Source organism: Mesocricetus auratus, unplaced genomic scaffold (genome assembly GCF_017639785.1).
Source record: "Mesocricetus auratus isolate SY011 unplaced genomic scaffold, BCM_Maur_2.0 Super-Scaffold_100004, whole genome shotgun sequence".
Classification (NCBI taxonomy): domain Eukaryota; kingdom Metazoa; phylum Chordata; class Mammalia; order Rodentia; family Cricetidae; genus Mesocricetus; species Mesocricetus auratus.
This window is the reverse complement of record NW_024429189.1, coordinates 97,132,881-97,147,266: the sequence shown is the minus strand read 5'-3', so window position 1 is coordinate 97,147,266 and position 14,386 is coordinate 97,132,881. Positions and strand designations below refer to the sequence as shown.

The 14,386-nt window shown below is 46.6% G+C and overlaps 1 protein-coding gene across 1 annotated transcript; it reads right to left on the bottom strand.

Moving 5' to 3' along the window:
- Window positions 1–5,952: 5,952 nt before the first annotated feature.
- Window positions 5,953–6,826, bottom strand: LOC121140244 (oxytocin-neurophysin 1-like). Its single transcript, XM_040744946.1, has 3 exons — window positions 6,637–6,826; window positions 6,185–6,386; window positions 5,953–6,101 (listed from the first exon to the last, which is right to left on the bottom strand). The coding sequence occupies exons 1-3, from the start codon at window positions 6,754–6,756 to the stop codon at window positions 6,043–6,045; spliced, it is 381 nt and encodes a 126-aa protein (XP_040600880.1). The 5' UTR covers window positions 6,757–6,826; the 3' UTR covers window positions 5,953–6,042.
- Window positions 6,827–14,386: the final 7,560 nt, after the last annotated feature.

The following is a 14,386-nucleotide window of genomic DNA, read 5'->3' as shown; positions in this document are numbered from 1 at the left end:
TGGGGGTTTGGTGCAGGACATGAGTGGATGAGAGAGAGAGAGGGAAGTAGATTTGGTATGCAAAATAAGATTGTTTTTAATTTAAATAAAAATGTATTTAAAAAGAAATAAAGAAACAAAGAAAGAAAAGACACTACAGTTCCAGGAAATCGTGGCTACTTCCCACAAGGGCTCATGCAAATTCACAGCACACATCTCCCCACTCAGACAAATGGCTACATGGGCTTGGGCAAAGCCTGGGCACCCATGGGTGAAGAGCACAGGAGACTGCACCCTAATCTGGTCCCAGGCCACAGAAACTGTACAACATGTAATTAGCACAAACTACAGAAGCAGTGGGCATCCCTTTCTGGGACCCCAATCCCAGCAGCCTCTCTGGCTGATAATGGGATCAACCCACGTGGTCACCAATTGAAGGCAGGGGTTTAAATGATTTCATCAGACCCAAGATAAATGATAAACAGGTGTTTATTATGGAATGACTTAAATGTATAAGAGTAAATAACTGCCCAGGTCTTCCTGCTCCACAAGATGCTGTCTCTAATCTTCCCATGCTCTCTGCCACCCAAGAGAGTGTATGCTAGCACCTCCTCTACCTGAGGGTCAAGTCTGTAGCACCTGTAAGGGCAGAACACTTCTCAAGGATTTGGGCGAGGGCCTGAGGATAGAAGTGAAGACAAAAGTCAGTGGCTCATTCTTGCAAGGAGAATGGCATTTATTGTAACAAGAGGGGAGCATTATATACCAGTCAGCAGGCATGGTGGAAAACTACCAACGTCAGAAGCTCAGGCTCCCAGGGCCCTCTGACAATAAGGATGGGTGGATATCAAGAACCTGAATTCAGACAATAAGGATGGGCAGAAAACAGGATTTGCATACAGGCCTAATTGGAAGAAAAGGAACAGGATATGTTTGCTCCTAGTCACAAGCTGGTCAGCAGTCCCTGTGAGGGAAGGGTCTAACACAATTATTCACCTGAAACCACACCCAAAGGGAGTGACCACTACTACAAGTTCGACTGCAACTACTCTCTGTCTCAGGCTGCTTCCTTAGGAAGTGCCCTGCAGCATCCAGGAAGAAATGGCAGCCAATGCTCCAGAGACAAGCCCACCACATGCAGTCTCTGCCCTAAGGGAGAAAGGAAAAGCCCTTAGGGTCTTTGTCTTAATGGTTGATTGCTTCTTCACAAGGGACTGAAGTCAAGGGGGCAAAGCCTATTCCAGAGCTCATGCAACTGAGTCACAGATCCTGAGTCACTGTGTGAACTATCAACCTCTGAGTTGGTATCAGGTTGAATTACATTACAATCAGCTCATTTCTTGTCCTGATTAGTTTATTGGCTTTCTTGGCATAGAAGGCCAAGAGCTTGATCCCAAAATACCCCAGAGAGGCCTCCCAGTTACTCTGTGAGCACAGTGATCTCATCTAAGATAATGTACGCACTAAATTAGAATATAATAATCCTCACATTATGTTCTCGCAAAACTATCGTGACTTCATGTACTCCCCAACTTCTATGTGCTTGAGAACACCGGTAAACAAGGTAAACAGGAGACAGAATCCTGTCGCAGATTGGGACCTCAGTTCAGGTGGAGAACACTTGTGTAGCATATATGCAAGGTTACTTACATGAAGCCTTGGGTACCATGTCAGCACGAGGAGAAAAATCTCTGTCGCCATGGGGTTCATATGTCACTGAAGGAGTACTGGTTTTTTTTAAATTAATTAATATAATTATTATGTATACAATTGTCAAAAGAGGATAACAGGATCTCATAGAAGATTGTTTTAGATACCACATGGTTGCTGGGAATTGAACTCAGGACCTTTGGAAGAGCAGCCAGTGCTCTTAACCCCTGAGCCATATCTCAAGCTCCAATACTGGCTCTTATCCACAGAGCCATCTTCCCATTTCCATTGACAGGTTATACATGTCAAGGTTTTAGAAATTTAACCCTTAACTGGACCTGAGGTACACACTTTTAATCTCTGCACATAGGCCACAGAGGGAGGTGGATTTTTGTAAGTTTGAGGCTAGTCTAGTTTACATGTGGAGCTATGGAGCTGCAGCATAGCCAGGGAGAGCTCCTGTCTCAGGAAAAAAGAAGGAAAGGAAAGGACACGATGACAGACTTAGCCCTGGAGGTGGGCATGGCAGTGATCTGGTTTGTTCCTCGAAAAGGAACACATTCATGTTTCCACTCAGTTTTTATGTATTTCCCTGTGTCAAACATACTTGCTACGGCATCCAAAGAGGAAATGGCCAGCATCACCACTAGACTAGCCAGGTTTGCTGTGGACTTATTTTTTTTTGTTTTGTTTTTTGTTTTTGTTTTTATGAGACAGGGTTTCTCTGTATTGTTTTGGAGGCTGTCGGTCCAGCCCAGCCTCGAACTCACAGAGATCTACCTGCCTCTGTCTTCCGAGTGCTGGGATTAAAGGTGTGCGCCACCACCGCCCGGCTGCTTTGGACTTATTTGACAAGAAAGTATAATTCCAAATTTGATTTTTTCTTGCCAGACTCACTCATTAGCATTCTATAGGCTTACGCGCTGAGATTAATTGTTCTTGCAAAATCACAGGGGAATGCTGAAGATTTCTAGACCTGTAGGATCCCTGTGCTTCAGGAGAAACTTTAAATTGAATAAACTGAACAAAGACTTTAGGTTTAGACCTAGGTCCTTCATAGACCTAGATTTCACAGACTGACAAATTATCCCACACCTACTGAACTGGCAAGTGCAGCTTTCCTTAGCCTATAGTCAAAGCTTAAGCCACTTGCCTTCACTCAGCAGAAGGGCACCTTCACTCCTGTCTACCTGATGAACCCTTGGGCGTCTTTTTGGAGTCTCATGAGGATCCAGGTTGAGCTCAAACTTCCTGTGTAGCTGAGGATGACCTTGGATTCTACTGGTCTCTTGCCTTCACTCCAGAAAGCAGGGCTATGCAGTGCTGGGACTGAACCCAGGGCCCGTGCACACTAGGCAAGCACTCTACCAGCAAACATCCCCAGGCTGCCTCCTTTTGTTCTGTATGACATAACCTAACCCCAAAGGCCATGACTGCACTCACCTTCATGCTGTGTTAGCCTCCAAGGTGGAAGGGGCAACGACCCAAAGTGTCTTGGTAGAATTTGAATGTGAGTGGGGAGATAGATCCTGGGCAAGGGTGGGTAGGGTTACCCATTGAGCAGAGTTCCTGGGGTTCAGGTCAACTTCTCACTGTGACAACAAAGTCAGCCATGTACTAATTGCTCAGGACATGGTCCCCTCAGCTTACCTGAGGTATCTGAATGCAGGGCCTCACTGTGTTCTGATCCGTCAGGGAGAGAGGGGCCATGCCTGTCAGGGTCTGAGTCAGGACACCACCTCTACTTTGTACCTTAACACCTGCTTCTGCACTGGAAAAAGAGGCTGCACAGACCCCGAAGCTTCTTGAGGATTCCAAATCCCTCAGAATTATGGAAAGTAACTAAATTCTTTACTTTGAATGCATTCTTTACCTCATTTCAATGGCATTTAAGTTCAGGACAACGACAGTAAAAAGACAGCAGCAGGTGTTGGGGACACAGCTCAATCACTAAAGTGCAGGTAATGTCATCATGAAGGAAAGGGTTAGATTCCTGGTACCACATAAAAGCCAAACATGACAGCCAGTGTGTCTATTCCCAGTGCCAGGCAAGCAGACACACATGGAGTCTCTGAGGCTACCAGGACAGGGAGTCTAACCAGTGAGCCCCACCTTCCAGTGAAAGACCCTGCCTCAAAGAACAGAAGAAAACAAAATTTAAAAAAAACTGAAAGAACAGATCAAGGGGAGAGAGTCCTGAGGAATGACACTTAGGCTGACTTTTGGCCACCACACACACACACACACACACACACACACACACACACACACACACACACACACACACACACACACAGAAGATCAGACCCAGTCAGCAATGCCCATGATGGAGCACAGCAGGTAACTAACTTATGGATCAGTTACATGAAACTTGCTTTTGCCTAGTAAGCTAAAGACCCCAAAACTGGGATGTTCTACAGGCTCAGAGTTCAGGGGCAACTGTAGAAGATGGAGGTCAGTCTGAGTGACCTGACAGGGTGGCTCATCAGGACAGAGTCAAGGTGCCCTACCCAGTCTCCAGGTCAACCCCGTCTCAGCACCGTTAAGTCTCTCTGCATGCCTGTGTTTAACCAGGTGGTACAGGGGCCAGGCAGACTCCTACCCCAGCCTCCTTCCTATGGGGCCCTTTCATGGCCTGAGCTGCCGTAGGTTGAGGCCAAGGAAAAGACCAGACCAAAAAAGGATGAGAAGGAGGAAGGAGTGGCTGGTGGCTTGACGACACTGCATTGGGTTCCTGGGCCTGGTATACAGGCAGCTTCAGGATGAGGTTGAGATCCCTCATTCCACTCCTCTGCCCTGCTGGAGAATTGTAACACCACTTTCCCTCACCTGCTTCTCGAAGACTCAGTGTCCTCTTCTTCTAGGAGAGGGATTATTTCTGTCCAGTGGACTTCCTATTCTCTCTCTGTCTCTCCCTTTCAGGGAGTCGCTTACCCAACTACAGAGCCACTGAAGGGCACTTGTAGAGTTCACAGTCCATGCTTGTCTCCCCTCTGCAGCCTCCAGAAGCAAAGGGGCTTAAACAAACAGACACCAAGTGTTCTGACTCCCACATCCAGGCTGTGGCAAGTGTGCACCGTCTTCCCCACACAGAATAAAGAAATGAAGAAACGTTATTGATCAAATTCTAGGCTGGAGAGAGGACACAGACGATAGGGCTGCTCATTCAGAGGTTCTGAGTTCACTTCCCAGAAACCATACGGCGGCTCACAACCATCAATAATGAGGTCAGCTGCCCCATCCTGACACGTAGGCATACACTCTGGCAGAACACAGTATGCATAATATACAAAATATAGAAAATCTTCAAAACCCAGCCCCAGAAAATAAAAACAAGATAAGGAACAAGAAATCAATCTTGAAGTCTCTTTCATGTATGTTTTCCTCCCCCCCAATCTGTGAGTCCCGTATGTGGTGACGGGATCATGTGTGTTCTTCTCCTGGGTGTGAGGTCCACAGGAAGTGCTCGTATGTTTCTTTCCTTGCTGTGATGGCGTGGAGCCCAGTGCTTTTCACTGTGGGACAAGATCTCCAGCACTGGCTCCACACGAGCCATGGCATTTAACTCCAGCAGACAGTGACCGGCTGCCCCTGAGTGGGAGTGGAGGAGGGGCATGTGCTTTCTGCCATCACCGCTGAGAACACAGGCAGCTGAGTGAGGCAGGCTTGTGTGGGGTGCTTTAATCCAGCAACAGGTGAGCAGTACAGATTGTGGTTGTCAGTCTGCCTGTGAGTCTAAGGTTTATGGTCATTTGTGCCCACAGGCTCTTAGATTCCATGCTGTCCTGCAGAGGCAGAAGCAGGGCCCCTGAGCTCAGGTGCCTCACCTGAAGACAGCAGAGGAGAGGCTGTGGGTTCTTGATTTTTCCAGCTGTGGCCTCCTTGATGCCCGTTGAGAATCCAGCTCTGGGGAAACCTATGGTCTGCACTGACCATTCCCTGCAAGCCCCTTCTTTCTAGGCCAGGCTTGCCCCTCACCTCCTGAGGTTGTGTCTGAATCTCAGATCAGGACGAGCCTGGATGAGTTCCTCAGCCTGTCTGACTCCCCCTTATTCAGTCCCTCTTTCACGTATATTTTTGAGCCTGTCTTTTGCACAGATGTCCACCATTGCTCTTGGGACCTTCAAATGCTGCTCTTAGGTCAGTCTGCCGCAGGCCCACCCCATTAGGCAGTGGAAAGTGGGGCTAACCTGTAGGGTGGGTGGTGATGTCCTCTGTCCCCCAGCAGCCCAGCCTGTTGGTCTGTTCCTGCTCTGAATGGTCAGGGCCCATGGATCCCCATGTTTCCCCCGACCCCTGTCAGGCAATGAGACAGCAGTCAAGTTTGAAGAAGAAATCTGTTTTATTTGTCACTCTTTCTGGCCATGGCCATGGGAAGGGAAGGATGCACCCTAAATGTATCACCAAGTGGGCTCAGCTCTTGGAGAAGGCAGACCCAGGACGGTTGCAGGTGGAATCCATGAAGCAATCCTCTGCAAGAAACATGGGTCAGTGGCCTGAGCTGCGAACCCGAAATGTCCCTCCAGGGCAGTCCTACCAGCCCCCTCCTGCTCACCTGTAGTGCAGCACAAGTCCTGGGTGGCACAGTAGCCCGAGTTCCTGCAGGGCTTCCAACCTGACTGGCAGGGTGTGGGCAGCCTGTTCTCCTCCAGGCAGGGCAGTGCCTCCAAGGTGCTGATGAGGCACCCCAGCTCCTCAGAGCAGCATATGTTAGGCCCGAAGCATCTCCCTCTCCCATTGGGGCCGCAGGGAAGGCACTGGGGGAAAGGACGCAATTGGGCACATTGCACATTCACCGGGGCATGGTTCAGTATTGGGACTGTGGCAGGGCTCAGGTGTTGTGTCTGCCTTGAGGGCGTCAAGGGGCACCTAACCCTCCCCAATGCCCTGGGTTCCCATGGGAGCTGGGGTGGGGCTGGCAAGAGTGTATGATGCTCTGTTTCTGAGTGTGGGTGTCTTCTCTGATCATTAGCGCTGCCGGAACCGGACCGGATGGGCGAGACTCACCTTGCGAATGTCCACGTCCAGCACAGCCCTCTTGCCGCCCAGGGGACAGTTCTGGATGTAGCAGGCAGAGGTCAGAGACACTAGGCAAAGCAGGCAGCAAGCAAGACTGGGGTAGCCCATGGTGCTGGTGCTCTGCGTCTACGACTCAGCTGAGGTGATGTTTTCTCCAGCTCAGCCCGGCCTTTTTATGTGTGGGCAAGGCTTGGTGGAGCACTGTCTTAAGAGGCACACTGCATGACTGGTCACAGCAGGTCACTGCGGGTCAACTCAACCCACACTGTTTTGAGGCAGACCCTTCATTTGAACAGTCCAGGCTAGGTCAAGGTCACCGCCTCAGCTAATGGCCTGGAGCTCTAAAGGGAAGCAGCCTGTAGGGGTGGCCTGGGTTACAGCATGATGGACAGATGGGTGGGGGATGGAGCACAGCCCAGCCTGGAGCTATTTTCACAGATGTCAGTGTCAGGGTAGAGGGAGTGGACATGGGAGTCCTTACCTGTCCCTGAAACTTGGCTGGGGAAAATTATCACACCTTCCTTCAACTCTTGAATGTAGTTCAGTCCTTCTTCCAGATAAAAGGTAAGACAAAACATCAATAGAGGTCAAAACTAAAACACAACAAAGAAACCAAAAGAAAAGAAAGAAAAATCACAACAAAACAGAAGGAAACTTGGGTTTGTATTTCAAACTCTGTATTAAAACTCTCTATGTAGACCAGGCTGGCCTTGGATTCAGTGATCCACCTGGCTGTGCCTCCCCAGTTCTGAGATGAAAGTTATTCACCATCCTTCCAGGTGCCTAGACTCAGGTTTGAGGAAACATTTGCCATCAAGTGCTGGAGTGGCCATCAGGTGGCCTTAGCTGCAGAGAATCACCTGGCCTGAGGTGGTACCCTTCCCAGGTGGCTACATACAATGGCCTGTCCAGGTTGGCCCAAACACTGGCACCTCTCTCTGCATGTCAGCTTTGGGCTGTAGTTCTGCTGAAGTCTGCATGGGAAGGAGTTTGCAAACAGGTCAGTAGCCGACTGCTTGCCTTGTGTGTGAGAGCCCTTGGGTCTTCTCCAGAATGACAGCATAAAAACAATTAGGTAACAGTTTTTGCATTAAATTTTAAGTATTATTTTAATTTGTGTGTATGTTTGTGTGCAGGTTTTCTTGGAGACTGGAAGAGGCTTTTGGATCCCAGGAGCTGTCGCTAGAGGGTGTTGTGAGTCCACTGCTGTGGGCCTGGGGACAGAATTCAGTCCTCTGTAAGAGCAGGGTTCCCTTTAACCACTGAGCCATCTCTCTGTTTCCTGTGCTGTTTTCATTTCTCATCCAGTTTAAAAGGAAAAACATCATGGCAGGAAGCATGGAAGACTCAACTCCTTTACTTCATGACTGGCAAAGAAAATGAAGATCTCTAATAGGGACAAAAAGGAGCCACTGCTCCCTTGGAGGGCTCTCAGTGACCTGATGATCACCACTGGCCCCCAGTATTAACAATCTTACCACCCTGGGGCCTGGGAGTTGGCTGAGTGTTAAGAGTTGTTCTTGCAGAGGACCCAGGTTTGAGTCCCAGCATCCACAGGGTGGCTCACAACTGTCTGTTAACTCCAACTTCTGTGCAGCCAATGCCTCTTCTGACCTCCAGGCTCACCCATAGAGCATTCCATACATGCAGGGAGAACATGCACTCACAGAAAACACAGTATATACAAACATTTTATAGGAAGGAGAAGCAGTGCCCAGACCCTTGTTTTTGTTTGTTTTGAAATAAGGTCTCCTTATGTTATCTTGGTTGGCCTTGAAACTTACTCTATAGACCTTGTGACCTCATACCGACAGTGATCCCTTTGCATCTGTCTCCTAAATGGTGGAATTAGAGGCAAATACTGAGAGATCCCAACTCAACCTTTTTAGACCCCTAGCGACTAGCCCATCATAGAGTAACTTGTCCTTCTGCCCTCTCCTGAGAAACCGGACACCTCAAGATAAACTTAAAAGATAACACTCCCTGATCCAGGAACTAGCTCACCACATTCTTGATCAATGCTTAACTGTACAATGCCCAAAGAATGCTTGCTTAAGATAACCTTCCCGTTAAGACATAAGTTATCATTTAGCTTCCTCATCCTTTATGGTGTTTGCCTAACTCCCTGATTCGGTTTCTCCCTTTTAAAACCCCCAACTGCAGCTACTAGGGGTCAAACTCCTCAGCCCCTGAGAGGGTCATGAGCTCGGCCCCAGTGCACTGGTTCTCCGAATAAACCTCGTGTGCTTGTATCAAGAATGGTCTCTCTTTTTTTTTTTTTTTTTTTGGTTTTTATGAGACAGGGTTTCTCTGTATTGTTTTGGAGGCTGTCGGTCCAGCCTGGGCTCGAACTCACAGAGATTCGCCTGCCTCTGCCTCCCGAGTACTGGGATTAAAGGCGTAGGCCACCACCGCCTGGCGAATCGTCTCTCTTGAATTATTGGGGCATCGGCCTATCCTGAGACTTGAGTGAGGATTGACCCCACTCTGGGGGGTTTTTCAATACCACTATGCTGTGTATCTGGACTCCTGCTTCAGAAAACGTTGGCCATCAGCTGCTGGAGTATGGGCAACAATGGTATCAGATGCAGAGAGCCAACCGGCTGTGGCCCTTCTCAAGTGACCATATATAAGGGTTGATCCATTTTGCTACAAAGGCTTGGCAACTCTAACTGCATTGCAACTTTGGTCTGTAGGTCAGCTGAATTCTGCATGGTGGTTGTGTTCATCTATCCCTTCTCTTCCACGGAGGTGAGTCTCAGGACTGTGTTCTAAACTGCCTCAGGCTGCTTCCTTATGTAGCATCCAGGAAGAAACGGCTGCCAAATATGTTAAGGACCAGATAACATTAAGTCTATATCTTGCTCCAAGGCACTTCCCAAAACTCAGGTGCCTTCCCACAGATGGCCTGAAGCCATAGTGATGACCCATCCTTAACAATGCTTTCCTAACACCTGCACTCCTCTGTGACCTCTCCTGCTCTTTCACATATCAAAAGCTCAGTGTTCCTAACATCCCCCCCCACTTCTCAGCATAAGAATCGAACAACCTCCGCCCCATGGCCAGTCCCACATTCCTCTACATAAGCCTGTACAAGACCCTCAATAAATGCAGTTTGATTGGAAGGTCTGCCTTGCTGTCCATCTGTCTCTTGTCTCATTCATTCCAGGTTCCTGTTGGGCTCCCCTGGTTGTGCCCTGCTGGTCAGGGCACAAATATGCCCAAAAGATGCAAACTCGTGCAACAAGGACATCTCCTCCACTGTATTTATAGCAGCATTATTTGTAATAGTCAGAACCTGGAACCAACCTAGATGCCCCTCAAATGAAGAGGGGATAGAGAATATGTGGTACATTTACAGAATGGAGAACTATTCAGTGGAAAAAAACTTCTGCGCTAGAAGAAACCATCCTGAGTGGGTAACCCAGTCACAAAAAGACAAACATGATAGTACTCACTCATATATGGATTTCAGACATGGAACAGGCGAGTGCCAGTTTGAAATCCCACTACCAGAGAGTCTGGGATACAGAACCTTCATCCAGTGACTGATGGAAGCAGAGGCAGACACCCACAGCTGATCTGAAAGTCTTGTGTATATATGTCAATAAAGAACTGTTGGCCAATAGGGAAGCAAGATAGGTGGGACTAGGAGTTGAGGAGGATTATGGGAAAGAGAGACACAGGCAGACATCATGTAGCCGCCATAGAAGTAAGAGGTCTGCACCCTTTTCTCCAGCAAGAGAAATACCTACATTAACAATTATGGGTTAAATACTTAAGTCAGAGCTAGCCAGTAAGAAACCAAGCAAACAGCCAACAGCTTCATAATTAATATAGCCTCCTGTGTGTTATTTGGGGACTGCAACTGTGGCAGAGCCCAGGTGGCTGATTGGGGGGGGGGTGGGAGACCAAAGTGGCAGGCAAGGAAGGCTACATTCTACATATGGTTGTCAGAAATGGGATATGAATTTCCACATAGAATGAAAAAGGCTTAAAAGGAATTTTAGAAACAAAAGAACAGAGAGAAGCATGGCTTTTTGGTAACAGTATTTTTCTCAGGTGTGCTCTGTTTTGCTAGTAACAAGCAGAGACTCACGTGACTCACTTAAGGGAGTCTTCCTGACTCAACATAAAAAACCCCAGCAAGGTTCTTTTAAGAGGCTCTGCTAACAATTAAAAGGTGTGTATGTACAACTGGAAGTGGCAGTGACCACATCTCCAAGCTGGCAGCTTTTGCTGGATGTCAGCATAGACTTGAGTCGATGAGCTGGAGTCAAACTTACGCCTGCCATCTTGGAAAAATGCAGTTTAAACAGCCATGGTTTTTAGCAGATAAGTCAGGTGGCCAGAAACACATAAACATTTACAGTAACGTCATATTCAAATGAAGAAAAACCTCTAAAGGTTTACAGTGTGTTTAAAAATATATGTAGGATTAAGAGAGAAAAAAAACAGCATAGTGGTAAATAAATAGACAAGCCGGGCATTGGTAGTGCACGCCTTTAATCCCAGCACCCTGGAGGCAGAGGCAGGCAGATCTCTGTGAGTTCGAGACCAATCTGGTCTACAAGAGATAGTTCTAGGACGGTCTCCATAGAGCACACTAGTAGGATTTGCTCCAGAGGCAGAGGCAGGCAGATTTCCAGAGAAACCCTGTCTCAGAGAAATAAATACATAAATAAAAGTAAAAGAAATAGAGTAATAATAATAGATACATAAAAAAGCCATGGAAAATATACAAAGAGTCTGGATACTGTATGCTATTGTGTTTTTCAGTTTTTTGATTGCTAAAGAAGATAAAACTGCTAAAATATACTTGCTTGTAAATGTGGCTGAATTAATCCAACTTACATATTTCAAAAATGCTTTGAACTTTAACTTTAAATATAAGGACCGGTTACTTGGGAAAAGAGTTTTTGTTTATGTTTCCACAGAAAATGAAAAGCTGTGGATTCCTTCCAGGCTTCTGTGGTTTGATGAACCAAGACCCCGGAAGCAGTGGGCCAGGTGTTCCAACAATTAAGACAGTTAAGATGATGCAGCCTTACAGACCACGAAAATAAGGACTTCTATAGGTTTCTGTGTTTTGTCATGGTCCCCATGGTATGAACAGCGCCCTCTTCCAGCAGGAGGCAGTTTGGAATGAGCAACGTCCAAATTCCCATATTGTTTATAAATCTTTGTTTTCATCTGAATGGGGTTGCTTATAATTGGTTAATGATCACAACCAATCTCTTTTTAATGGTAAAAGGGGGAATATGGTATGGAAATGAATACTTGGTATGGGTATGGTTTTCATTTATTGATACAAATTCAAAATTGATACAATTTTGTGATATGTGTATTTCTCCTCTTGATTAAGTATTGTGCTTATACTGATCTTTTAAAATGTAATACATAATAAAATACAGATTATAGATAGTTACCTATAATTAGTCAGAATTTACAGTTAGGTTAGTTAGGAGATATATGAGATAGATAGACAGTCTCCAAACCTTTCAAAGACCATCAAAAATGGCATTTAAAATAGTTTAGGGTTTTTCTTGACAATGAGAAATGTCTGCTCCTGGCAACACCAATTATGTCCAAGAGGAAGATGGGCATCAAAGAAACTCGTTATGGAGTTTGCTTTCAACATGGCAAGATGAGTCATTTGGGCAAGAAACTGCTCTTGCCTGGACTGCATGACTGTTGCTGTATAAACTGGACATGTAGGACCCACAGGAAACTGACTGCTGAACTCAAACAGTCCTTCAGGGTTCCTATTCAAGGAAGAGTCTATGAAACTTTCTGCAGGACACAGAAAAATGAATGACAGACTGCCAATGCAGATGGACATTTTGAAATTTCCTGCTTTGCTGAGTCTTCCAGACACACTGTGGCCTATGGGCTGAAGATGGACGCCACAATGTTACAGAGGAATGAGGTAGCCTGGGGATGTTTGCTGGTAGAGTACTTGCCTAGTGTGCACGGGCCCTGGGTTCAGTCCCCAGCACTGCATAGCCCTGCTTTCTGGAGTGAAGGCAAGAGACCAGGAGAATTCCAAGGTCATCCTCAGCTACACAGGAAGTTTGAGCTCAACCTGGATCCTCATGAGACTCCAAAAAGCAGCCCAAGGGTTCATCAGGTAGACAGGAGTGAAGGTGCCCTTCTGCTGAGTGAAGGCAAGTGGCTTTAGGTGAGTCAGAGGCTAGGAAAACTGCACTTGACATATTAGTAGATGTTGGGTATTTTGTCATTCTGTGTCATCTAGGTCTGTGAAAGACCTAGGTCTAAACCTAAAGTCGTGGCTCAGATTCTCCAGCGGGCAGTTTCTCCTGAGCACAGGGGTCCTACAGGTCTAGAAATCTTCAGCATTCCCCTGTGACTTTGCAAGAACAATTAAGACAAACTCAGTGAGTAAGCCTATTTATTGAATGCTACAGAGTGAGTCTGGCAAGAAGAATCAAATTTGGAATTATTTTATCTTGCCAAAATCTGTAGCTTATATTTTCCCAGAATTTCAGATATAAATCTTTTTTTTTTTTTTTTTTTTTTTGGTTTTTCGAGACAGGGTTTCTCTGTGGCTTTGGAGGCTGTCCTGGAACTAGCTCTTGTATACCAGGCTGGTCTCGAACTCACAGAGATCCACCTGCCTCTGCCTCCCAAGTGCTGGGATTAACAGATATAAATCTTTAATTGTCAAAATATATTACTATCTCAAATTTTATTTCAATACCCTTTGTGGGGGGAGGAGCAGAGGTGGCTAAGTGGTTAAGAGCACTGGCTGCTTTACCACAAAATACAGGTTTAATTCCCAGTATCCACATGGCAGCATACAACTGTCTGTAACTCCTGTCCCAGCAGATCCAACACCCTCACACAGATGTACCTGCAGGCAAAACATCAATGCTAGGTTTTAAACCCAAATTGCTTGGGCTAGCAAGATGGTCCAGTGGGGATAAGGGGACTTGGCACCCAACCTGACAACCTGGTTTAGTGTCAAGAACTCATATGGTAGGAGAGACTTGAGTCACCAGGCTAGTAATCACTGTGCAGCCTCTCCCAGTGTTTTCTATACTTCTGACTCATTCATATGGATTTCTTCGTAGAAGAACATAGTAAGCCAATCCTCTCTCCTACCTCTCAACTCATTCATATGGATTTCTAGGTAGAAGCACACAGTAGGCCAGTCATACACACATTCTCCCATCTTCCTTGGAGGTGGTGTTTTTCTAAATTACTCTAATAATTATTTTGAGTTAGGATCTCACGCTGCAGTTCAGGCTGACCTACAATAAACTATGTATTCCAGGCAGGCCTGCAATTCATATCCTCCTGCCTTAGCCTTCCAAATGCTGGGAACAGGTGTTAGCTACCATGGAAGGTCAAAGTGTTTTTTTAACGAGCCCAGAAAGACGTCTGGTGTGATTCACTCAGCCAAGGCATCCCCAAGAGTTAGTGTCTGTGCAGAGGTCATCACACACCAAGGAGAGACCTGAGCTCCACTAGCTCAAGTGCTGGGGATGGAAGATCTACACTATAACTCATGGGTTCTTGGGATACACTCAGATACCTCAGCAATAATGCAATGTCATATGCTTCTTACTTCACATTTTGCCTCCTTCAGTGACATATGAACCCCATGGGGACAGAAATTTTTCTCCTGGTGCTGACATGGTGCCCAAGGCTTCATATAAACAACCTTGTTAATATGCTAGACAAGTGTTCTCCCCCTGAGCTGCAGTCCCGACCT